Here is a 25,642-nt window from a genome sequence, read left to right as displayed (position 1 = left end):
TTTTATAGACTTAATCCCAAAGGAACACACTTCTGATGATTTGGAACTTACTGAGCGTAAATATTAGAACATTCATATAATAAATACATATATTTTTAAAGATGTACTGCATTCTTATTGTGATTTTTACTGTTCTGAGTAAAATCTAGTTTTGTAATGGAACTCATCTTGGAAAGATAAAATTGATAATATGGACAATTTCTCTGAAAACATATCTGTTCTGTCTGTTAAGTAGAGTTATCTGAGAAGTATGAACCTAGCCAAGTTAAGTCACCTCAAATTGGGGCCCATTTTTTCATTAAAAAAAAAGTTAGATTAACTGATCTCTAAATTTCCTTTTAATTAAAAAATCCCAGAACCCATTCTACTTGTTTTCACAAGTTAAAGCTACATGCAGCTTCCTCTAGACATTGTTCAGTCTGATTCAATATTTACCCGCAATTAGTTTTCTGTAGTTTTACAAGTGATGCATACATTCTCATCAAAGTTTTAAGCACTTCTGTATATTATCTTGTAAATCCTATATGTTATAATATGTTCATCTAACGTGAACGTAGTGTTATTTCTGTATATCCAGATCTCTACATAACTACAATGGTTTACGTGTTCCAAAACTAAATACAGCAGTGCCCCCGTACCTGAGGGAGATACACTACAAGACCCCGTGTGAATGTCTGAAACCACAGAGAGTGCCAAACCCTACATGTATACTATGTTTTTTCCTCTACGTACATACAATAAAGTTTAATTTATAGACTAGGCACAATAAGACATTAACAACAGTAAAATATTATAATAAATTATCATATAAAATAATAAAATACAGCAACTATAACACTATACTACAACAAATTATGTGAATGTAGTCTCTCTCAAAATCTTTTTATACTGAACTCACCCTCCTTGTGATGATGTGAGATGTTAAAATGCCTACATAATGAGACAAAGTGAGGTGAATGATGTAGGCACTGTGACCTAGCATTAGGGTATAAGTGACCTTCTGACATACTGTCAAAGGATCGATATGTCAAAAGGAGGACTGTCTGCTTCTGGTCCACAGAGGCAAAAATGCAAATAAAGAGAAGGCTACTATACAAAGAGCTACTTTCTCTTTGTAGCTCTCTAAATTTCCTTTTAATTACAAAATCTACTATACAAACTTTTTTAGTTAGCCAAACGAACAAATCACCACTATGAAAGCAAACAGGTTCATAATTCATTTTATCATTACCTTGTATCTTGTCTAAAGCAAGCAAATTTCCATTTTTAATTAAAAATAGTATGGGGAGCCAGCTGGGTGGCTAAGGTGGTTAAGAGTCCGACTTCAGCTCAGGTCATGATCTCACTGTATGTGGGTTCGAGCCCCACATCAGGCTCTGTGCTGACGACTCAGAGCCAGGAGCCTGCTTCGGATTCTGTGTCTCCCTCTCTTTCTGCCCTTCCCCCACGTGTGCTCCATCTCTCTCACAAAATAAATAAACACTAAAAAAAAAATAGTATTGGGGGAAAAGCTACTCAGTATAAACAATTTTCCTCCCTCCCCTTGTTACCTTTTACCCATTTAAACGCCCACAAAATGTGATGCCTAAGCACTATTTATAAAGATTACCATCAGCAAGAATAAAATCATAAAGTGAACTACTCACCGTAAGATTCCAGGTTAGTTACTCTGCCAAACCCAAATATCCATTTAATGAAAAGATAGTTTGTGCAACTTTTTTATTACACTGAAGATAAACAGTTGTTTGTTTTTTCCTCAGCATGCTCAGCTATGCTATCCTGTGATTTTAGGGATTTACTCCATCAATACTTTCCCTTGACACAGCAGAAACCTCTATAAGATTAGACTAACTTTGGCAAATAAGAATCAAAAAAAAAAAGAAAAGAAAAATAGAATCATATTTAATGTTTACAGGAATATTTTTAACATGAAAAATATGGCAATATGCTTAAGACCTGGTGCTTAAGGTAGATGGCAGAGTATCTCATATATATGTACATACGTAGAAGTGATCAAAATAAAAGGTTTTTTTTTTCAGAATAGTTTCAGTTTATGTTTTATAAAAGACATCAATGTGTTATAAAAGGCTACAACAGTATAAATAGTATAGTAGTAGAAAGGCTACTATTTTTTTTTTTTTAAGTTTATATATTTACTTTGAGAGAAAGAAGGAATGCACCCACACGAGCAGGGGAGAGACTGAGAGAATCCCAAGCTCCTCACAGTCAGCACAAAGCCCGAGGCGGGGCTTGAACTCACGAACCATGACATCATGACCTGAGCCGAAGTCAGACACTTAACTGACTGAGCCACCCAGGCACCCCCCAGTCTTTTTTTTTTTTTAATAAAAGCTTTTAAGTAATCGCTATACCCAATGTGGGGCTCGAACTTACAACCCCAGGATCAAGAGTCTCATGCTCCACTGACTAAGCCAGCCAGCACCCCAAATCACTGTCTTCTTAATAATTTTTTGCTTACAAATTTACACATATTTGGGCCTCAGCTGTCAAAAATAGCCACAGTATAACTCTAAGAGTCTAAGAATACCTTTAGCACGTTTCTTTCACTCCATGCAAACTCAGAAGTCAGCAACTTCTTTAACATTAGTATGTAAAATTTCTGGAAATACAAGGCCACTGAGATTTAACTAAAAACCTGAGGGAGCCTGGCTGGCTCACTGGGAAGAGCATGCAACTCTTGATCTCAGGGTCATGAGTTCCAGCATACGATGTGTGTGGAGATTACTAAAAAAAAATTAACTAAAACAAAAAGCAACAACTTGATTTTTTTCTACAGAGTAACACAGTAACACTCTAGAGAGTAAAACAGTCTATTTGAATAATAAATTTAAAGAGAACATAAAATGTATTTACACTAAGTTTCATCCTAACAAAAACAAAAAGAAATATGATAAGTATAAATGACTGATTTATATAATCAATTTTGGCAACTAATGTTGCCAGTTTAAGAAAACATCAATTTACCTTAAAGTTTTTTTCAATTACAAAACTAGAGCTGAATTTTACCTTATTTTTGGCCACTTTATGAAAATGTAAAATATAATAATAAAACACATTAAACATATTTTAAGGGGCGCCTGGGTGGTTTGGTCGGTTAAGCGTCCGACTTCGGCTCAGGTCATGATCTCTCAGTCCGTGAGTTCGAGCCCCGCGTCGGGCTCTGTGCTGACAGCTCAGAGCCTGGAGCCTGTTTCAGATTCTGTGTCTCCCTCTCTCTCTGCCCCTCCCCCGTTCATGCTCTGTCTCTCTCTCTGTCCCAAAAATAAATAAAAAACGTTGAAAAAAAAAATAAACATATTTTAAATTAAAAAACCTGGTTTTGGTCAGAAGCTGATACAAAAAAATTATCAATTTTAGACTAGGTGCTGAGAAAAAGAGGGAGCAGTACCTACTGACACATTTTTACTGTTTAGGACCATGGATAATGCTTTCCAAGCCTTCATCATTAACTGTCTTAGCCTCCCCTGGTACTTCTATCATTGTCAGCACAAACTTCTGAAAACTATAAGCTTGCCAGGATTGAGCCAAACTTCTTTACCCTTTCAGGGTTGATTTTTCTGTTTTTTTTGTTTTCTTTTTGGTAGGAGTATTCTAAACTGACCAATTTCTTCCATGTACTTTAAGTTGGAAGAATCTGAAGTAAAACTCTGCCACTATGCAAAAGCTTTACGTTTAAAGATAAAAAGGCTTATCAGAAACCAGTCTGCATTTTATAGACATCAACAGAGGTCCTGTCTTCTGCAACATCTGAAGGAACCAATCACAAATTCCCTATTCCACAACACTCTCTCCCCAAACCACCTCCTACCTCGACAAGCACACACAAACAGATCTATACCCAAACCACACCTAGACACACCCTAAGAATAAAACATCTGGAAAAAGAATAAATTTCAGACATGAGAAATATCCTGAGACACAACATATTTTGGTTTAGAGAGAAAGCAACCACATTATTTTAGTATCAATGAAGCAAGACCTAGGATTATCTGCTGTTACCATAAGGGTTATGGACTGGAAGTTTAATCACGAGAAAAAAAAAATAGATTTGCATTGAGTTCATAAAGGTCTCTCCAATGTGAAAGAATTACCAACCAAATATTAATCTAGTTGAGAGAGATTTATGTAATTAACAAATATTACACGGATTTTAAAATTCTATATACTTTTTCCCATTCACCTCATTTCTTTGGTGTAATTGGGCTAAGGCAGAAGCAAAAAAAGAGACATCAAAGGAATAAGAGATATAGCAAGAAATCCATGTTCTCATATCATTTCTGACCTATGTTGAAAAAGCATTTTCCTGAGTCTCTGTTCTACCGAATTGAATACTCAGAAAACACCTGAGTGCTTACCACTAATACACTGCTCTGTGAGTTATACAGAGGCAGAAATGAAAAATACTAATGAAAGAGGTAAAATGTGCTAGGAGTTAGGAAAAAGTGCATACACTGTGAGGACTGAAGCTAAGTTTGGTGGATTCATGCATGATGTCAGGTACAAAGTGAAAGGGCTAACTTTGTTTTTTTTTAATCCCAGGAACAATAAGAAGAAGGAGGGCTATCAAAACGACCCAGAATTCATAATTAAAAAAAAAAAAAAAAAAAGACCCAGAATTCAAAATGGATGTTCAATATAAAAAGTGACTAAAAAGAATTGGTAAGTATTCCTAGCAAGTTAAGGGTGCAGCATCTACATGTTTGCAGTAATGTCCACTTCAACCAATGGACAGGGGAGAGAGACCCAGCACCCAGAATCATATAAACAACCTGACTCTCAGGGATTTTAATGGACTGATAAAAAGTTCAGCATAGGCCTTGGAATGGGAGATGCAAGGGCCAGTAATAATAATGGCCCTAAGGAAGGGCCAGAAGACTAAAGACAAGACTAATATTCCAAGAACTATTCATATTTTAATACAGGGCCCCTAAGATTATTTAAAATAACAACAACAAAACAACTTGAGATTGGAATTACTCAAGTTCAACTCCAAAGATTCATGAAATAAAATTGGTAAGTCTGTCTAGGTACACAATTGGCATAGAAAAATCACTCAACTCATAACTGAGCCTAGAACACCACACAGCAGCCACAGAATGTATTTTGTTCACAAAAGTATCCTCCTCCACAAAAGAACTCTCCTGGCAGAAACTTTCTTTGTATAAAATAGCCACCAAACAAGAGAATTCACTAAAATTAATAAAGCAGTCAACACTGGTTCTGATATGTACAGGAAATGGATGTTCTTTGATAGAACTGTAATTATACAGATAGCCAGGAACACATAGAAACACTGTCAGTCTCAAATTTGGTTCTTAAAGTTCTCTCCAGAGCTATCAACTTTGAAATGTCTACTATTGGGGCACCAGTATGGCTCAGTCGGGTAAGCGTCCAACTTTGGCTCAGGTCATGATCTTGCGGTTCGCAGGTTCGAGCCCCGACTCGGGCGCTCTGCTGTCAACACGGGGCCCACTTCAGATCCTCTGTCTCCCTCTCTTTCTGTCCCTTCCTCATTTGTGAGCGCCAGTGCATGCTCTTTCTCACTCGCTCTCTCAAAAATAAACATTAAAAAAGGTCTAATTAAAAGAAGAAGAAGAAGAAGAAGAAGAAGAAGAAGAAGAAGAAGAAGAAGAAGAAGAAGAAAGAAATGTCTACTATCTCCTGAACTCTAAATCTGGTCCAAGGAGATGGATTACACCTGATCCAATTTACATCATTTGCACACCTAAGTTCACCCCCTGTAGTAAAGATGAGTTCTCACCTTACACTGCACATTAGAATTACCCAGGAGCTGAGAAAAATTCCAATACCCAGGATGCATGCCAGACCAATTAAATTAATCTCTGGGGATAGGTTCCCCCCCCCCCAACCTTCAGAGCTCCCCAGGTGATTTCAATATAATGCCAAAGTGGGAAACCACCAACTTGAATTGTATGGGTAACTCAAGTAAAAAAACTAGAAGGCATCGATCTACAGCAGAAAAAGGTAAAAAAGGAAACAAGGAACCTAGATGTAGCAAGTTTTACCAGTTTTAACCTGGTTGCAATATATTTTAAATCAAAGGCAGACTGAAATTTAAATCAAACAGCCAATTCTCAGTATTCACAGTAGTTATGTTACAGACTATAAAATCACAGCAAATACTAAATTAGCAAATATTGAACCACACTGTTCCTAAGGGAAAGAGAGTTAGGTTCCTACATCCTCTGATCACACTCAACCAATCAGTTAACAACCTGGTTTTGTGTGTTTGTTTAAAGAACCCTTAATATATGTTGTTGATTCATTAACATTGAACCTAAGGCCAAGAGCTTATGCCTGAAAAAAGGTGATCTAACACACACCTTTTCTACATAAGGTACATTCCAGTTTTCTTGCAGTTAGAACACTAGACAGCACTTCAATAATATGCCTGAGCACCATTTTAAACAGTGAAATCTCAAAAAGCACATAAATGCAAAAAAAACCCCCAAAACATGAAGTACTAAATAGACCAAAAAAAGGACACTTGTTTACAGCATGACAGCTGAAACAGTTACAGCATGAAAGAGTGTTGCCTTGTTTGACTGCAGTTGGGAACGTGCATATTTAGGTACTCCAATTTTTCACAGCTCTGCACATGTGTACAAATCACCATAAAAGCACCATGAGGATTGACTTTAGGCTTACAAATAAATTTTACCAAGCAGGCAGGTTCACAAATCCTGTATACAGAATCCATGAATACTGAGAATAGTCTGTAGAAGTGTCAAGGTAGCTCAAATTGTTACAAAGAAATGAATTCTATTTGAGTTTCCACTAAGCAAGATCAAGAACAATGACACCAATATGCTCATCTATGTAATCTTCTCCACTAGAACTCCTAAATTGGATTTCCTAAGAATGTGACAATTTTTCTCATATCAAATCTATATTAAAAAATAAGTAAATAAAAAGCCTATATACTCAGGGCTCCTGAGTGGCTCACTAGGTTGAGGGTCTTCAGCTCAAGTCATGATCTCACAGTTTGTGGGTTTGAGCCTAGCCCCACTTTGGGCTTTCCGGTAACAGCATGGAGCCTGCTTTGGATTCTGTCTCTGGTCTCTCTGTGACCCCCTCTCAAAAATAAGTAAGCATTAAAAACAAACAAACAAAAAAAAAAAAACACCCGTATACTCAATTTGCTCAAATATCTTCTTTTCATGTAGTACAAAAGTAAACAAATTATATTTTATCAAACACTTCTAATCACAAAATACAGCAATGACTTAAAGAAAAGGTACGCTGGCTGAATCAGATGACCTCTAAAATGCCCTGTGGCGTGAAGTTTTTTTAAGTCTAAAAAGTTAAGTTGGTATGCCTATTTTAATTATGATAAAAGCGGGTATGTGAATAAATATTCTCAGTAACAGTTTATTAGGACCACAATCAACATTTTTTAGTAGTAGGGCTGCAATACAAATTGTCATCTGAAAAACAGCTTAACAGCTCCACTTGACTTAGAAAAATAATTTGAATCCAGCAGGATACTATCAAATCTGATAGGCTCTCACCTTGGGTAACTTCAAAAAGAAAAAAAAACAAGCTGCCATATTAATGCTATTAAACTAAATATGCCTCATCATATAGAAAGTGGACTCAAAATGAATCAAAGACCTAAATGTGAGAGCTAAAACTGTAACACTCTCAGAAGAGAACATAGATGTAAAAAAGTGTAAATCTTTATGACCTTCAATTAGGTAACGATTTCTTAGATATGACACCAAAAGCATAAATTTGACAAAAGAAAAAAAGTTAAATTGGACTTCATCAAAATAAAAAATTTTGTGCTGGCATGGATACCATCAGGAACGTGCAAACATAACTCGGAGAAAATGTTTGCAAATCACATATCTGATAAGGGGCTTATATTCAGAATACACACAGAAAAAAACCCGCTTACAATTCAATGAATAGACAACTTTATTTTTTAAATGGGCAAAGGATTTGGCTAGACATTTCTCCAAGAAATTTACCAATAAATGCAAGATGCACAACATCCTTAGTTATTAGAGAAATGCAAATCAAAACCACAAGGAGAAGGGCGCCTGGGTGCTCAGTCGGTTAAATGTCTGACTCTTGGTTTTGGCTCAGGTCATAATCTCAGGGTTCATGGGATGGAGACCCGAGTCAGGCTCTATGCTGGGCATGGAGCCTGCTTAAGATTCTCTCCCTCTGCCCCTGCCCTGCTTGTGTGCACATGCACTCTCTCTGTCAAAAAAAAAAAAGAAAAACAAAGAAAAAAAAAAAAGAAAAACAAAACAAAACAAACAAACAAAAAACCAAGGAGGTATCACTTCACATCCACTATGATAGCTATAACCAAGAAAGTGGACAGACACTGGCCAGAATGTGTAGAAACTGGAACCTTTGCACACTGCTGGTGGGAATGTAAAATGGTGCTGTCATAAATGCCTAGCAGTTCCTTAGAAAGTTAAACACAGAGTTACCAAATGACCCAGCAATTCCACTACTAGGTATATACTTAAGACAAATTAAAACACTGCCAAATAAAAACATGTACACGAACGTTCATAGTGGCATTCAAAAAGTAGAAACAATTCAAATTGCCAGTTAACTGATGAATGGAAACAGGAAACAACCCAAATGTCAATCAATTGATGAATGGATAAACTGTGGTATAACCATAAAATGGACTGTTAGCCATAAAAAGGAATTAAGTACTGATACAAGCAACAATATGGATAAACCTCAAAAACATTATACTAAGAAGCCAGTTACAAAAGGCCACATATTGTATGATTCCATTTGTATGAAATGCCCAGAACAGGCAAAAAGAGACAGAAAACAGATTAGTGATTTCCATCTGGAGGGGCAGGGGTGGAGGAGGAGGGGAGTCGGGGGGGGGGGGGGGGGGGGGAGGAAGGAATGGGGAGTGACTGCTAATAAGTAAAAGGTTTCTTTTGGGGATGAATTAAACAGTAATGATGGTTGTAAATATACTAAAAATCACTGAATTGTACATTTTAATAAAAATGGTAAGTTCTGGGGCGCCTGAGTGGCTCAGTCGGTTAAGCATCCAACTTTGGCTCAGGTCATGATCTCACAGCTTGTGAGTTTGAGCCCCACATCAGGCTCTGTGCTGACAGCCTGGAGTCTGCTTTGGATTCTGTGTCTCCCCCTCTGCCCCTTCCCTGCTCATGCTCTGTCTCAAAAATAAATAAACATTGGGGCGCCTGGGTGGCGCAGTCGGTTAAGCATCCGATTTCAGCCAGGTCACGATCTCGCGGTCCGTGAGTTCGAGCCCCGCGTCGGGCTCTGGGCTGATGGCTCGGAGCCTGGAGCCTGTTTCCGATTCTGTGTCTCCCTCTCTCTCTGCCCCTCCCCCGTTCATGCTCTGTCTCTCTCTGTCCCAAAAATAAATAAACGTTGGAAAAAAAAATTAAAAAAAAAAATAAATAAATAAATAAATAAATAAACATTAAAAAACAATTTTTTTTAAAGGTAAGTTTTATAGTATGTGAATTATATTTCAATTTAAAAAAATGTGAATGTGCCATTTAAACTGTTATAAAAACTCAAAATATTACTTTGCTAATCCTCTTCAAAATTTGAGAATTAGTCAAGCATACATGCTAATTAGAAACCATACTTCTTCTCTCCCTCCTATAGTGTGGAAATAGGAGAGATCTCATTTGACACAGGATCATATAGGAAATCTGCTTTTTCCCATTGATAGTCAACACAGGAGCAAGAATCAGACAATTTTTTTTAAAAAGTGAGTATATGGGGGCGCCTGGATGGCTCAGTTAAGCATCCAACTTTGGCTCAGGTCATGATCTCATGGTTCGTGGGTTTGAGCCCCGCGTCAGGCTCTGTGCTGACAGCTCAGAGCCTGGAGCCTGCTTTGGATTCTGTCTCTCCCTCTCTCTCTGCTCCTCCCCACGTTCTATCAAAAATAAACAAACATTAAAAAAAAAATTAAAAAGTGAGTATCTTATAGGGATACTATAGTTTAAAATAAGAGGCCTATAGCCTCTAAAGATCCATGACATGAAGTAATTTGCAACTTTATCCCATATGATTATTATTCCTATTTTATATTGGGCAAAAAAGGTTATACAACGATTAAGTGCAAGGCTAGAATCAATTCAAACCAAGTTTATCTGAATCCAGAAGCTGTGCTCATTTATTCCTTCAACATTTACTGAGGGCCTGCTAAATACCAGGCATTGAGTCATGTTCAGGAAAAACAGTAAGTAAATTAATAAATAGTATGTCAGGGCTATGAAAAACTTAGCAGGGTAATTACGACTGCCATGGATGGAAGAGCTATTTTACACTGGGGTGGTCAAAAGAAGGGTTCTCTGAGAAAACTACATATGAACAAAGATCTGAGAATAAATAAAGGAAGTGAGCCATCCCAATAGGTGAAGACTCCAAGAAGAGAAAAAAAGGCAAGAGCCCTGAGGTAGAAATAGAAAGGAGTCTGTAGGTAAGTGAGCAGGGAGGGGAAAAAGATAATGTAAGGCATTCTATGCCCTAACAGGGACTCTGGATTACAGGTGTAATCCCTTGAACATGGGTTTGAACTGCACAGGTCCACTTACATATGAATTTTTTTTTATAAATACAGTAGAGTAATATAAATGCATTTTCTCTTCCTTACGGTTTTCCTTTTTTTCTCTAGCTTACTTTAAGAACACAGTATATAATGCATATAACATTCAAAATACAGGCTAATCAACTATGTTATCGGTAAGGCTTCCAGTTAACAGTAAGCTATTAGTAAAGTTTTTGGAGAGTCAACAGTTATGTATGGATTTGGACTGCGCAGGGGTCAGCACCACTAACCCTTGCATTGTTGGAGGGTCAACTGTATATTCTGAGTAAAACGGGGAAGCCACAGCAGGGATACGAGTGCAGTCACATATGACTTTTGTTTTGAAAGAATCTAAATAATGGGCTGAGAAAAGACAGTAAGAGAACAAGGGCAGAAGCAGGGAAATCAGTTATGAATTGTTGATATAATCCAGATGAGGGATGACAAGGATTTCCATCAGGAAGTAATTCAGAAGACAGGACAAACAGTTGGATTCTGGATATATTCTGAAGGTAGAGCTGGATAGAATTTGATGATGTTTTGACTATGGGATAGGACGAAACCAAGGTTTCTGGTTAAACAAATGGATGAATAAAGTTGTCATGTACCAATATGAAGAATACTACAGGAGAAAAAAACAGGTTTGGGAAGTAAAGTCAAAAAAAGCAGTTTCATACATGTTTACCTCTATCAATCCGCTTCTGTCTTAACCACTAACTTGACACACTGATTTCTGTGCAACACAGACATTAAGTAGTGAAACAGAACCTAAATCCAGGTCTTCTGATTCCAGATCTTATATTTTTTTCTAATGAAGTTTTATAAGACCTACTGAATGAAATTAGTTTTTTTTTTTGAAGTTAGTTTTTATCAGAATAAAATAACTCAAAGGCACGCACCATTTGTTGGTGACCCAAAACCTGCATTCACAAATAAAGGCTATCAAATGAAGAATTATTAAAAACACCTGACAAACAGGAACAAGTACTGTGTAGGTAAAATTAAAGCAGACAGCAATGACACAAAGAAATAAAATTCACATAACAAATGTTCAATTTAGATAAATACTATGCAGAACTATACTTGCAGAAAGATGCCAGATCACCCCTTTTAAAATTCTCCTTGGGGCGCCTGGGTGGCTCAGTCGGTTAAGCGGCCGACTTCGGCTTGGGTCATGATCTCGCGGTCCGTGAGTTTGAGCCCCGCGTTGGGCTCTGTGCTGACAGCTCAGAGCCTGAAGCCTGTTTCGGATTCTGTGTTTCCCTCTCTCTGACCCTCCCCCGTTCATGCTCTCTCTCTCTCTGTCTCAAAAATAAATAGTTAAAAAAAAATTTTTTTTAAATAAATAAATAAAAATAAAATTCTCCTTGGGGTGCCTAGGTGGCTCAGTTGGTTAAGCGTCCAACTTCAGCTCAGGTCATGATCTCACAGCTCATGGGTTCGAGCCCGTGTCCAGCTCTGTGCTGACAGCTCAGAGCCTGGAGCCTGCTTCGGACTCTGTGTCTCCTTCTCCCTCTGCCTCTCCCCTGCTCATGCTGTGTTTCTCTCTCAAAAACAAATAAACATTCAAAAAAGAATAAAACTGAAAATAAATTTTTAAAAAATTCTCCTTGATTAATAAAGACTCTTGGGACACCCGGGTGGTTCAGTTGGTTGAGCGCCTGACTTCAGCTCAGGTCGTGATCTCACAGTTCTGGAGTTTGAGCCCTACATTGGGCTCACTGCTTGTCAGTGTGTCAGCACAGAGCTCACTTCGGGTCCTCTATCTCCCTCTCTCTGTTCCTACCCCACTTGTGCTCAACCAAAAATAAACATTTTTTTTTTTAAAAACTATCTTTGAACAGTAAAGATTTGCCACAGTTTTACTCAGCACACAAGTACATGCATAAAAAAATTCTTTTTAAAATGTGATGCATTAACTTTATATTATAAAATATGGGGAATATTATCCTCTCAGCTATAGAAGCTATAAAATATTCTAGCAAATGTTTACTTCTTGACTGTAAAGTTAAGTAATTGTCCCAATGATTTCTCTATAATGCCAAACTTGTTAATATGTTAATAACCTACAACTTCATAGCATTAACAGATCTAATCACAGCTTCACCACACAGTGGCTACATAATTTGGGGTAAGTCACGTTCCAAATAAGTGATTACTCTCCGTCTCTACTGAAATGAAACAGGATTATCTGATTTCCATTTTACAAGGTTGGAATAAAAATCCAGAAAGAACGTTAAGTATACTTTGCAAAACATAAAAATTATGGCAAAGATAAACTAAGAAAATAAGCCAACTTTTGGGGGAATACGTATATATAAATATGAATTTTAAATTATTCCTTTATAGGGCCTCAACCTTACTATTACAGAATTGCTTAAAAAAATTCTCAGGGGTGCCTGAGTGGCTCAGTCAGTTAAATGCTGACAGCTCAGAGCCTGGAGCCTGGTTCAGATTCTGTGTCTCCCATTCTCTCTGCCCCTCCCCCACTCATGCTGTCTCTCTGTCTCTCAAAAATAAACATTTTTAAAAATTAAAAAAAAAAAGATTTCTGTAAAATAGAATTAAACTATTTCAGAACTTGCTATAGTTAGAAACACTTTTTGGTTTGCCAAGCAATGAACATTTGCTGTAATCACTATGCACCCATTTAAGAGACAGAGAAAAGGTATTTTTCCTATTCTCGGGAGATCTATGGCCCATGGGAGTGAAAGAGACCTGAAAAGTTAAATAAAACACCCAAACACTTTAGGATAAAAATAGAAGGCATCTCATTAAGCAGTAATTGATTAACAGCTAAAAGAAAGTATCACAATGACTGCTTTGAAAGTTAAGATGATTACCTTAGTTTTATCCTTTACTCAAGTAACTACTATCTAGTTATATTTATCATTCACACAAAATACCTTCAATTCTATTCTGTTCCCCCTTTCCTTGGCTTCTCCTAAAAGCTCCCTGACAGCCCTGTTCCTAGCCAGATTATCCAATCAACCTTCTCAGATACTATAATTCTAGGTATATATACTCCCCAAGTTCCCAGTACCCAGTAAACCTCAAGATCCAAGATGAGTCAATTTTCTAACCTTTGATTATGCTGGAACCCTTCACATCCAAATACTTATATGGAGTCCATCAAGGCAATGTGACTACTAAAAATGTCAGTAAGAGCCCATATTCTACCTCTCAATTACTACAGCCAGATACTTGAGTAAAGAGCAGTGCAGTGTTGTAATAATCCAAAATAATTTATTCTTTCTAAATCCTCTGAAAAGAAGCACCCATTCAAAATCCACCTGTTTCTAAATCTTAATCTCCTTCATCTAGCTAAATCAACAGTTAATAAATAAGTCCCCATTAGGTAAGAGAGAAAAAATGCACAAAATCTGCAAGAGTAATTTAACATTTCTAGAACTATCAAAATTAAATGTGGATCTATTTCTTTACTCTAACTCCTGCCAATGTTAAGCACTGCCAGAAACCCACCATTCTCTAAGAATGTTTTCTTAAAACATAATCTAACCATTATCCTGGTAATATGTGACTTTGTTCTAGGAAGAAACAGTTGGAAAGAAAAAAAAAAATGAGAAAGAACATCTCAAAGGCTCAAATAAGTTTGAAAACCACAATTCTGCACTGTATACTGAAGAACAACTCTATCAATATGATAGCGGACAGCACCTCCAGCATTACAGAGGTGCCAGATGTACAGATCTGTACAGATGTGATGATACTCATCACCAATGTTTTATTTCATCCACCTTAGTACCTGATTCAAAAATTATTTCCTAGGTATGCCACCACCTGAGAAAAGGCTGGGAGGCACTGATAGGGTACACTAAAGAAGTTAAAACCTCAACTTCAAAATATTCTCCAATGAGAAAATCAAAGTCTACTTGATGTTATTGATCCTAAAGACTTATTTCATTTTACCAAGTAATCAAATCCTACATTTGTAGAGTATTTATGTTTTTAAGACACAGTTCCTCTCACAGCTTACGTAATCTCTTCAGCAGCAATAATATCCTGGTACGGGTAAGATAAAGAAATCTGAAAACTTTTTAGGTAAGACATGGTCAGAGCAGCATTTGTGTACAGTACCTTTTTTTCCTAAGCTGAGGATTCCTAACTGAAATCCTCAAAATATCCATTTCCTAACTTCCTTCCAAAGCACTAACACCTTCCTTCTAATACACTATGCAATTAACTTAAATATTTAGTTCTTATCTGTCTCCCTCAGCTAGACTATTATATCCACAAAGGCAGAGGTCCTGATCTGCTTTGGTTTATCTGCTTTATCTCCAGCACCTTGATCAGTACCCGACACAGTGGGCCCTTAAAAAATAATTGATAAGTAAATAAACAAATTTCATAATCTGGTTGCAGTTTTATATGTAATTCAGTTTTTTGAAGAGTTAAATTTAAGGGGTAACTGGCTGGTTCAGTCCATAGAACATGTGACTCATGATCTTGGGGTTTTAAGTTTGAGCCCCACATTGGGTGTAGAGATTACTTTAAAAAAACAAAATCTTTACAAAAAACTTTTTTTGCTATTAAGATGGTCAGGAAAAAATTTTGTTCACCAAAGACAGAATAAACACACTGAAAGTAGTAATGTGTTTCAGAAGTTTGATTTATCTATATTAAAATTATTTTTCTAGTTACTACCAGAAAACCTTTATCAGGTATTTCAAAAATACACATAAAAGGAAAGGTTTTATTTTAACTAAAATAGGAAACCTTAGTTTTCCATTCCTCTAATCAGAAGACACTAAGGAATAAAGGGTAATAAGATACTCAGAGGTAGTACTTGGGACACAGAAAAATGCAGTGGCAAGTATTTTTTTTTTTTCTATTGCTTAAGTTGCTATGTAAAATCCAAGATTATCACCATTAAGTTCTGTACTGACTCAGTTCTGTACTTTTTCTTTTAAAAACTGAAATCTGCCTTTTCCAGAACCCTGGAGTCTAAATCTAACCAATTAGTTATCCCTATAATTCTCCGTCAAATACAATCTCACAAGTGTTGTGGATTTAACCTTAATTTTTAGTCTTAAAACAAATACTTTTAATCTTAATACAAATAATCTTAAATTAGTCATATAGCCTATCTACTGTTCAACTAGTGTTCCACAGTTCCTTTTTTGGCCTCAAATGACGAAACTTCTCTAACGTCTCTGGGGAGGTTGGTGTAAAGTATAATGTTTCCTCAAATTGTTCTTGTTTTTTTCCCCGCACCATTTTGTGACATCCCTTCAACTAGGAACGTTATATACATTTCTCTATTCTGAAGGAAAGTCCAGAGTGAGAAGCAAAAGTAAAAATATCGCACAGAAAATAAGTTGAAAGGGAATAGATAAGAAAAAGCACAGAAGTAAATGTGAAGCAAATATGTCCACAAAAGAGGAAGATGCAGAAAAGAGAAGAAAAAGTGATCTTGCCTAGAAACGAGAGAAAAAACAGAGGGGGGGATAGGGAGATTTGCTTATTCTTCTAGAAACAAAAGCACTAAATCCTTCTGAGAAAAATGTCAGTCTCTTTAAGATGATGTCAAAACTCTAAAAAGCACTCAGCTGACACTCCAAACAAGAGTTCTACCTTCTCTTCCTATATACTTTCATTAGAGCTCGTCTTCATCTGTAAAATTAAATGCAGCTATAGATAACACAGTCAATCTTTACAAAACTGCAGTTGTGGTTGCCATCTTTGCCTGGAAAACAAAACAAAACACCAAACTCCATGGCTTGGGGAAAAAAAGAATGTATTAAGTTGGAAAGCCAGAAAACCATGAACTGCTAACTCAGGTAGCTATGACACGGGTTAATAAACGCCTCCTACCAAACTAAGATTCCACTAAAGACCTGGGGAAGAAGGGCAAAGGGCTGTAGCCTTACCGCGATCACAAGGGTGGGGCACCGTAGAAAAAAAATTTTGAGGGCGAGCTATCCCGAAGGTATAAGGGGGCTGGTGACTCAGATCTCGGGGAGACTGCATACTAGGCGGCAAATGATGTTGATGGACTAAGGGCAGCTTCGGGGAGAGCTACGAAGTGAGCTGCCGGACTAATGCTCGTTGAAAGTGCGAAGGCTAACAGAGGAAGATACACGGGGCAAAGGATTAAGAGTCAAAAGAGAGGAGAGCCGAGGGGCCGAATAGTCAGGGAAGCTGGGCGTGGGAGGCCTGAGCAGAGGCCGCGAGGCGCCTTTGCAGCCAGCCGCCTTCTCAGCTACCCCACACTCAGCCCCTCTCAGGGCCGCCCTTGCCCCAGTGACAACGGCGAAAGCAGCTGTTTCCGCTGGGCCGGGGACCGCGAAGAAGGCATCCCTGCGGCGGGCGGACAGGCCAGTGTGTGTGTGTGAACGACAGATGATTTCGAGACCACTGTCGCCGAACCAATGCCAAACTTCGCCCTTTTCCCCCCTCTTAGCCTTCTTTATCCCCCAACTTCCCGGCCGGCTGGTGTCCGCTTCGACCGACCGAGGACCCCCCTCCCCCGCCCTTCTTCTCGCCTTCTCTCACCCCTCCCCAACGTCCTGAGGCTGGGAAAGGACTGGCTACCAGGGCCGCTCCCGAACCCGCCCGGGTGCCCCAGAGTCCCAGACGCCGCCCCTGACAAAACGCTTGCGTTCTCTCGGTGGCTCCCTCGCCCGCCCAGATGCTGCAAACTCCTCTCACCTGCATTGACGCCATGATGGAACCATCCCCCCAAGGCCGGCGAGGCCAGAGACGCAGGGGGCGGAGCTGCCGTGCTCGCGTCACGCCGCGGGGGCCCAGCATCCTGGGCGCGGGGGGCGGGGCCTCCGATGGGAAGGGGACGGCGGGAGGGGATTGGCTGGAGCGCTGGGCCTCCGTGGGGGAGGGGCAGGCGAGAGCACGGTAAATGGCGCTGTCGGTACTCAGTCACATCCAACTCCCCGGCGTGCCCGGCGAGCTCACCTGCTGACCTGGTCGTCCAAGAAACGCCGCTCTGGTTCTGATCTCGCCATGGTGGTTGTTTTTTTCTCTCTATACCCCGAGATTTTGATGATGTCCAGTCCCGTGGGGTGTTCTTGTTTGTTTGTTTTCAACCACAGGTGTAGGGTTTACAGATTTTTTTTCCTTTCGCGTGGCTTTCCACACCACCATGCCCGCTTTCACACCCTTGGGGCCAGTTACCTGCGGGGCTGCTTTCTGGTCTTTACGGTCTGGAAAGCTTCTCATATTCCTAATTTGGGGGATAGAGACACAGATTTCTTTGTACAGTGGGACAAGAATTGAGAGCAAAACAGCACTTTGGTATTTTAAAGGCAAGGATAGAGCTGAAACTTGCCTGAAAAGGGAAGTTTTTCTTTTGTTTGTGTGCTGTTGTCTCCTCACTACCCCAGCCCCTCAGTTTTAAACTTCACGTGTATCAGTAACAGGGTTGTTAGGGCATTCACATTTGTTTATAGAGATTTGATCCTAGACATAATGTGCCAGTGCACTTTATAATTTACACTTACAGCTTGTAGCACATCCGGACTTCTCTTCAGCTTGTTTCATGGTGGGCAGTTTTGTAGTCATTTGACCGAGGGATGTTTTTGAATAGGGAAAGCTGAGCATTCAGAATTTATTCTGGGAATGCACCAGTTCTGCCAACATTTATCAGAAGCCACAGTTTTAAAAGCTATCCCAAGACTGAAGATGTCATTGGTTTTTAACAGGAAAATGGAAGCCAAAGGCTTGTACCTCATGTTCTTTTAAAGATTTAGGTGGCTGATACATTGAATAGAATGCTTTTACTTTACCAGAAGGAACGCTTAAAATCTATCATTTTATTAACTTGGGCTCTTTTTGCAAATTTCTGTAAGATTTTAAATATAAGAGCAATGTAGGATGTTATTCTTCTCCCCCTAAAGAAAGATCATTACGTTCTCTGAGAAATTCTCTAAAGTGTTTTCAAAAAGGAAAAAGATCTTTTAAAAAGACCGATTATTCTATAGTATAATATAAATGAATCATTCTTCATCACTGGAGAGGAAGTTATATTGATTTGCTTTTTCCTCTTAGAATTCCACCCTATTGCCAGAAATGGGCTGGTTTCCCTTTGTTGTGCAAAATGACTGTGTCCTTGAGGAATGTTTGGAGGGTCTTGGCAACCAGGAATCATCCAGAAGCATATCTGGTGTCAGCTCAGTTGTGTTGTCAACATTTCATTTGTAAGTAAAACCCATATTATATCCCAAGGAAAGAGGAAAGCTTTTCCAGATAAATTTTCTTTTGGAAATCTTTATCCCTATGTTCTCAGAAAATTTCTCCAGAAGGTCAGGTTTTACCATCTCAAGTTCATTTTATTTAGCTTTTTTTTTTTTAATGTTTGTTTATTTTTGAGAGAGAGAGCATGAGCAGGGGAGGGGGAGAGAGAGAGAGGGAGACAGAAGATCTGAAGTGGGCTCCAAGCTGTCAGCACAGAGCCCGATGCAGGGTTTGAACCCAGGAACCACGGAATCATAACCTGAACTGAAGTTGGCACTTAACCAACTGAACCACCCAGGCACCCCAAGAGTTAATTTTATTAAAAAGCTGAGTCTTTAAGTATAAGTGACATCGGATGACCCCCACAAACAAAGCATTATGACATCAGCAGAACCAACAACCTGCCATGACATACTAATAAGAAAAGGAGTTACAGAATTCCTTACAACACTCCTCACAGTAAAATCAACATCTGGTCCCTTGGGTTATATGTATGTTAAAAAGGATCTTCATGGGAGGGATAAGTCAGTACCAACTATATCTTTCCTGGGAAATATTAAATAGTATATGCTTACTATCTTTTTCATTTTTTCTTTGATATGTAACAGAAAGATCCTGATGTACTCAGGAACTAAAACAATGACTTTCAGATGGGGTGAAGTGTATAGTATTTCCAGGGAGCATGAAATCGTTTTATCGAAAACATTTCATTATACAGTGTTTGAAGACTAGGCTCACATATCATTTCTTTACAGTGTGGGACTTAGTATCAGATAGGCAAAAGGCAAACTGTCTGACAATACCAAAAGTGGAGGAGGAGGTGAAGCTCTCATAAACTCTATAGGAGTGAAATGGGTACAATCCCTTTGGAAATCAGTTCAACGATAATAAAATTAAGATTTCCCATACCCTTAGTGAACCTTTTTAATGGCACCATTTGCAATAAAAGATACAACACGCGTATTAAACCAATGCAAATGTTTAACGTTGTTGGAATCCTGATTCAAACCAACTGTAAAGAAGATATTTTTGAGACAACTGGAGAAATTTAAACATAAAATGTATTTGATAATTTTTGATTTCCACGTCAATTACAAATGACCATCATGTTCAAGGAGGTGATTCTCCCTCATCTCACAAACTACCCCCCCCCCCACCTCCCTGGAAGACAAAAGAAAAGAGGACATACACAAGCTATGTATGTGCCTGAGGTCTTACCTACCAAGGCAAAGGCAGAGCCTGTGATACAGAGGACTAAAAGCAGCTGGACTTTCTGGCAGAAAAAGGGAGGAAATATGGGAAACCAGAGTCTAGTAACTTGAAGAACCTACAAAGTGATCACGGGGCAAATACTGCAATATTGATAATATAATCTGATTTATGAACGTTTGAGTTCTAGTGATGCACTAAACTGGAGACTTAGGAGAAGTCCTATGAGAATATGCTTGTTGGAGTGTGAAGAGGTAGAATTGAGAAGTTTTCACTTGAGTCTGTGTCTCCACAGATGGTTTGTTCGTAGTCTCCTACTGCCTGATCTCATCAAAGAAATGTAGGTAGTTCAATAATCATTAGCTTGTTAATTGGATGTTGGAAAAGACACCAAGCTATGAATCCAATGCTTATAGTCTTATCCTACCTCTGTCATTAGTGAGCTTGGTCAGGGCTCTTAATCTCTTTGGGCTTATTTATCAGTAAAATGAGCAAGTCTGGCTGCATAATCTTGAAGGTTTCTTCCAGATTTCAAATTCCACGTACCTACTAGAGATAATCAAAAATTTAAATGATATATCCAAAATACTATCTTAAAAAGTCTAAGATAAAATGCAATGGGAATGCTGTACTATTTTGAGTTAAAAAATCATGTTTATAAATATGTTAGGAATGAATTTGACTTCACTGCAATTTATATAGACATACTGGGGGCCTTAGTTAACAATTTTAAAATGCTAGTGTAATCCAGTTGAGCTACAGATGGGATTTAATAAAGTAGCAAAAATTCCATATTCACAATTTAGAGTGACACTTTAAGATAATTTTTTTTTAACATTTATTTATTATTGAGAGACAGAGAGAGACAGATCATGAGCAGGGGAGGGGCAGAGAGAGGAGGAGACAGAATCTGAAGCAGGCTCCAGGCTCTGAGCTGTCAGCACAGAGCCCTACGTGGGGCTCGTACTCACAGGGCTCGAACTCACAGGGCTCAAATTCACAAGCCACGAGATCATGACCTGAGTCAAAGTTGGATGCTTAACTGCCCGAGCCACCCAGGCGTCCCCGAGTGATAATTTAAGATAAGCATAACCCTGGGTGGCTCAGGCGGTTAAGCGTCTGACTCTTGATTTCAGCTCATGTCATGGTCACAGGGTCATGGGATCAAGCCCTGTGTTGGGCTCCATGCTGAGCCTCTGCTCCTCTCCCCTGCCCATGCTCACTCTTGCTCTCTCTCAAAAATAAAACATAAAAATAAATGAAGTTTCCTTTTTAAAAAAGTGTAACCCAAACTAGTCATTTCATGTGAAATCTATTAATAAAGGACAAAGAAAATTAGCAAAATAACAAATGATTTATATGTATGACCTAATATGTATGACTTATCCTACATGTCAAAAATAGTTGATTCACATATATATTTGGTTTGTAAACAAAATTGTGAATCAAGAACTTCGTCTTCACTTTTTCCCCTTTACCTGTCCCTCTAGCTAGAATTCTTTTCCCCATGTCTACATTCCTTGAGCACATTCCTTGTTTGCTTCTCCCCTAAACTTCTTATCAAACATGTTCTTAGCAAGTTATCCTTTTTTTTTTCCTTTTTGTCCATGGACCCACTCCACAGAAAAATGCGCATACCTGTGAAATTTTGTATTTCAGGGAGTTACCTGACCTTCAGAAGAACTTCATCCAATAGCAGACGTGTATAAACCTCAAGGTAAGAACACCTCTACTGAAGAGGTAACTGTCATGATAGATAGCAGCTCAATCTCTTGACCTTTCAAAACCAGTTTATCCTTTATGTAGATATAATTTCATAGCACTTGCTTTCTTTTGTTCACTTGTGTATTTTCCTATGTTTCTGAAAAGCAGGGTCCTGTGTGAAAAGCTCCAGATTGGGAACCAGAGGAGTTATATGCTTGCCTTCATCCTTCCCAGGGATGATATTGAAGTTACTTTACAACAGATGTGGCACAGGTGTGGCAAAGGTTCCAACCCTGCAGAACAGAAGCTGCTCAATGCTTGGGCAGGAGCCTGGATATTCCCTACCCGGTGGACCAGGTATCTGAAATTAGATTATAGGAAGATCTGGGGTGATTCAGAGGATTGAAGGATTTATTGGGGGTTTGAGGGAAGTGGCTATTTACTAACCACTACTGAAGTATTTCAGTGTTTTATTTTTTAGGGGGGTGGGTGATAGAAGTGTTCTAAAACTGGATTGTGATGATGGTTACCCAAGTGTATAAATTTACTCAACATTTTGAGCAATTATGTGTGAAGTTTATGGTATATAAATTATACCCTAAAGAGCTTTTTATTTCTATTTTTATTGTTTTTTTTTTTTTAAGTAATCTCTATACCCAACATGGGGCTCAAACTCATGACCCAAAGATCAAGAGTCGCAGGCTCTTCCAATTGATCCAGCCAGGCATCCCCCACCCCTCCCCCATAAAGCTATTTTTTAAAAAATAAAAGCACTTCAAGATTTTAATATATCCATACCAGTAAGTCATGGTTGGTCTTTGGACTGGCTCTCCCATTAATGATATGAGATTGACGGCTGGGTAGGTATCTCCTCGGTCTGGACTTTTCCATCTGTAAAATGGGGAGTCAATTATTTTTTCAAAACTTTCCAGATAAATGATTTTCCTTGTAAAAAATTCCATAACTGTGTCATCATAATTCGTATCTCCCTCTTTTCACCTGCTCATAAGGCCATCATTGCCCAAAAACATATTTATCCTTTCTCTGCTGCTTAGGATGGATGGCAGCCCTACTGATTTTGTCCTTGCCAGATAGTTCTTTTTCATCCTATGACCTTGCCTCCTGCCTAACTTTCTCATCCCTTTTTTATGCCCCCTTTTGCCTGATCTCTGTTTACCATGTGTCAGAAAAGACTCTAGACTAGGAATCAGAAGGCCTACATTTGAATCCTAACTCAGCTACTTCTTAGTTTCATGACCTGGAATCGGTCATTTAAACTTTTCTGGACCTTGTTTCGTCATCTGTAAAACAGGGACAAAAATGCCAACACGTGGTTTGTGGTAGAGTTAGGTGAGATCATTAATGTGAAGAAGCTTTGTGAACTGCATATCACCATCCAGTTGACAGGCAATACCTACTTTTTCTTCTGACTTACTCCAAGTTCTCTCTCCAGTGGGCAGATGACATGTTGGCTAGAGATAAGAAGTGGGGTGTGTGTGGCAGTGACTGAGAAATACCTATGACAAGATCCCCAAATTTCATACCCCTTGTGAACATAGAACAGTCTGGTCTTTGAACCAGACTGTGCTTTGAACTGAGCTTGCCATAAGCAAAGTTTCAAGGTTGGGATGTTGCCTTTCCCAGCCCCACCCAGTGTCCTTCCCCACATGTGGCATCCTTCCAGACCTGCCTTTATTAATAATAATGATGCCAGCTACTTGGGATTGAATATTTATATGTGCCATATAGGCAATGCAAGAGAGACTTGTATTTCCTGTATCATTTAATCTTTAAAACAGCACTATGAAATGCATAAAACAATTCTCATTTTACAGGTAAGAAAACAGGCCTAGAGAGGCTAGGTAATAATTTGCCAAAGTCACATGCTTATCCATAGCAGAATCAGAATTCTACCTTGGGAACTCTAACTCTACAGATTGAATTCTTTAAAAAATCCTTCCAAATCTATTCTCTTAAGGACCCATATCAATGGAGTTTTATAATAAAAATAACTCTAATCAAATTGATTCATTTTAAACTATGAAATTTAATAGGCAATGTGGATTTTACATTTTACCAAGAATATCTGATGCCCCCAAATATATCTAATTGTGACTTTTCAGACAGTTTGACAAAATAAAAAAATTGTGGTAATTTTGTCCAAAAAGCATATATTGAATGCCAGGCACTGGGGATCTAAAAATGAGTAAGAAACAGTCCCCATACTCACGTTGCTTACAATCAGGAAAACAGATGAAAGGATTTTGATAGAATATGGAAAAAGCGACTTACTTGCTATTATGGGATCATAAGTGGGGGGCACTTGTCCTTGTCTAGGAGCTTAAGACTACTTTCTGGAAGAACTAAGGACCTTGCAGAGGTGAAAAACAGTAAAAGAGAGGCATTCTGGGCAGAGGGAGCAGGAACCATGTAATTGGTGTTGAAAGAGAATGACAAGTTTGATATTGCCCAATTGAAACTGATGGAAGGAGGTGGGAGACAAGAGGCAGGCAAAACATGGCCTTGGAAGGCTTTGTTGGTTCATGAAGAGATTGGACTTTATCTTAGAAACCATTTGCCAAATGTGAGATATTTTCAAATGGGAAGTAGTAAGACCAGATTTGTGTCTTGCCCTGACTTCTCTGGTGAGTGAACAGATTTAGTCAGGTAAGAGCAGAAAAGAAAAATCATAAAAGGAGGCTATTGTAAGTGTTTGACAAGTGGAGGATGTGGGCTTGGACTAGGGCATGTAGAGAAATAAAAGGAAGAGCTCTTGAGATATTTAGGCAGGGTAACAGATAGGACTAAGATTTGTTGTATGAAGGGGACAAGGAAAGAGTTAAGTGCCAGGTTTTTTGACTAGAAAATATGGGAATTGGTAGATATAGAAGAAATGGAAGTAGAAGGGGAAGAAAAAATAATTCATTTGGACATGCTTCAGGATTTTAAATTAGCTATAGGACATCTGTCATGCCTTTTTCTAGGGAAATTGTAAAATATATCTCAAATGAATTCACTAGAAAATCCTCAGAACAGAGGCTCAGCTGATATGGAGGGCTCTTTTTCTGTCAGTCTTTGTGGTGAGCAAAATGGCTACTAGTCTACAGACTCATCCTACCAGCTAACTAGCCCTAGTGGATAGTTCTAGCAGCAAATATCTGGGAGGGCCTCCAATCAGCTTAGCTCTCATCAGCTCTATCTCTCAACACATCAGTGATGAGAGAGGTGAGGTACTCTGATTGGTTGGGCCTGGGCTGACTCTCCTAGCATGGGAGGGGGGCAGGGAGGCAGTCCGCCCCACTCAAATCACATGTGATGAGCTCTCCCATAAGAAAGAAGCTTCTCACACTAGAATGAGGGGAGATGACAAGAGAAATGCCTGAGAGACAAAAATGACAGAAGTCATACCACAACTAAATGGAATATATTCAGCAGATAATCTTACATCACAGACTTAAGCTGGGAGAAGGTAGGGAGAAGCTTTCATTTAAGTGAAGTTTTAGATTGTGATATAACATTAGATGGCCTGAAAATTATAATGACTGATACAAGCTTGTTCTTGTGACAGAGGAATTGGAGAAGTTCTAGCTCTTTCCTGAGATTTCATCAAAGAAAGCTCATGGGGCAGTTTTGAAAGTAGAGTGGGAGACTGCACCACATGGAGTACAGCTCATTAAGTAAAATGATTATATTTGAAACTATGAAAATAAAGAGATTACCCCAAGAGAGAGTTTAGGAAGAAGATGTTGCTGAGGTCAGAGGCTAGGGGAGCACTAACATTTAAGGAGAGAGTGGCCTAAAAGCCAAAGAGCCTTGAACAGGGAGTAAGTAATCAGTAATGTAAATTCATCCAAGAGGACTTATAAAAATTAAAAAAAAAAAAAAGTTCAACTGAACTGGCAATGTGGAGTATAT

At 38.6% G+C, this 25,642-nt stretch overlaps 1 protein-coding gene and 1 long non-coding RNA gene across 2 annotated transcripts in view; one reads left to right on the top strand and one right to left on the bottom strand.

The window, feature by feature from the left end:
* UBE2W (ubiquitin conjugating enzyme E2 W) overlaps positions 1 to 17,377 on the bottom strand; it is a 71,834-nt gene extending 54,457 nt beyond the window's left edge. The window contains exon 1 of the mRNA XM_025922478.2: positions 17,276 to 17,377. Within this exon, the coding sequence (XP_025778263.1) occupies positions 17,276 to 17,377 (102 nt within the window). The remainder of the gene's footprint in view (positions 1 to 17,275) is intronic.
* Positions 17,378 to 17,459: 82 nt separating this feature from the next.
* On the top strand, positions 17,460 to 22,951 carry LOC147572046 (uncharacterized). Its single transcript, XR_015246622.1, has 4 exons — positions 17,460 to 17,587; positions 18,629 to 18,777; positions 21,683 to 21,740; positions 21,896 to 22,951. It is a non-coding gene; the product is annotated as an uncharacterized LOC147572046 (long non-coding RNA).
* Positions 22,952 to 25,642: the final 2,691 nt, after the last annotated feature.

This window comes from Puma concolor, chromosome F2 (genome assembly GCF_028749965.1).
Source record: "Puma concolor isolate L17-30 chromosome F2, mPumCon1.1.hap2, whole genome shotgun sequence".
NCBI lineage: Eukaryota > Metazoa > Chordata > Mammalia > Carnivora > Felidae > Puma > Puma concolor.
This window is presented reverse-complemented; position numbering and strand designations above follow the sequence as displayed.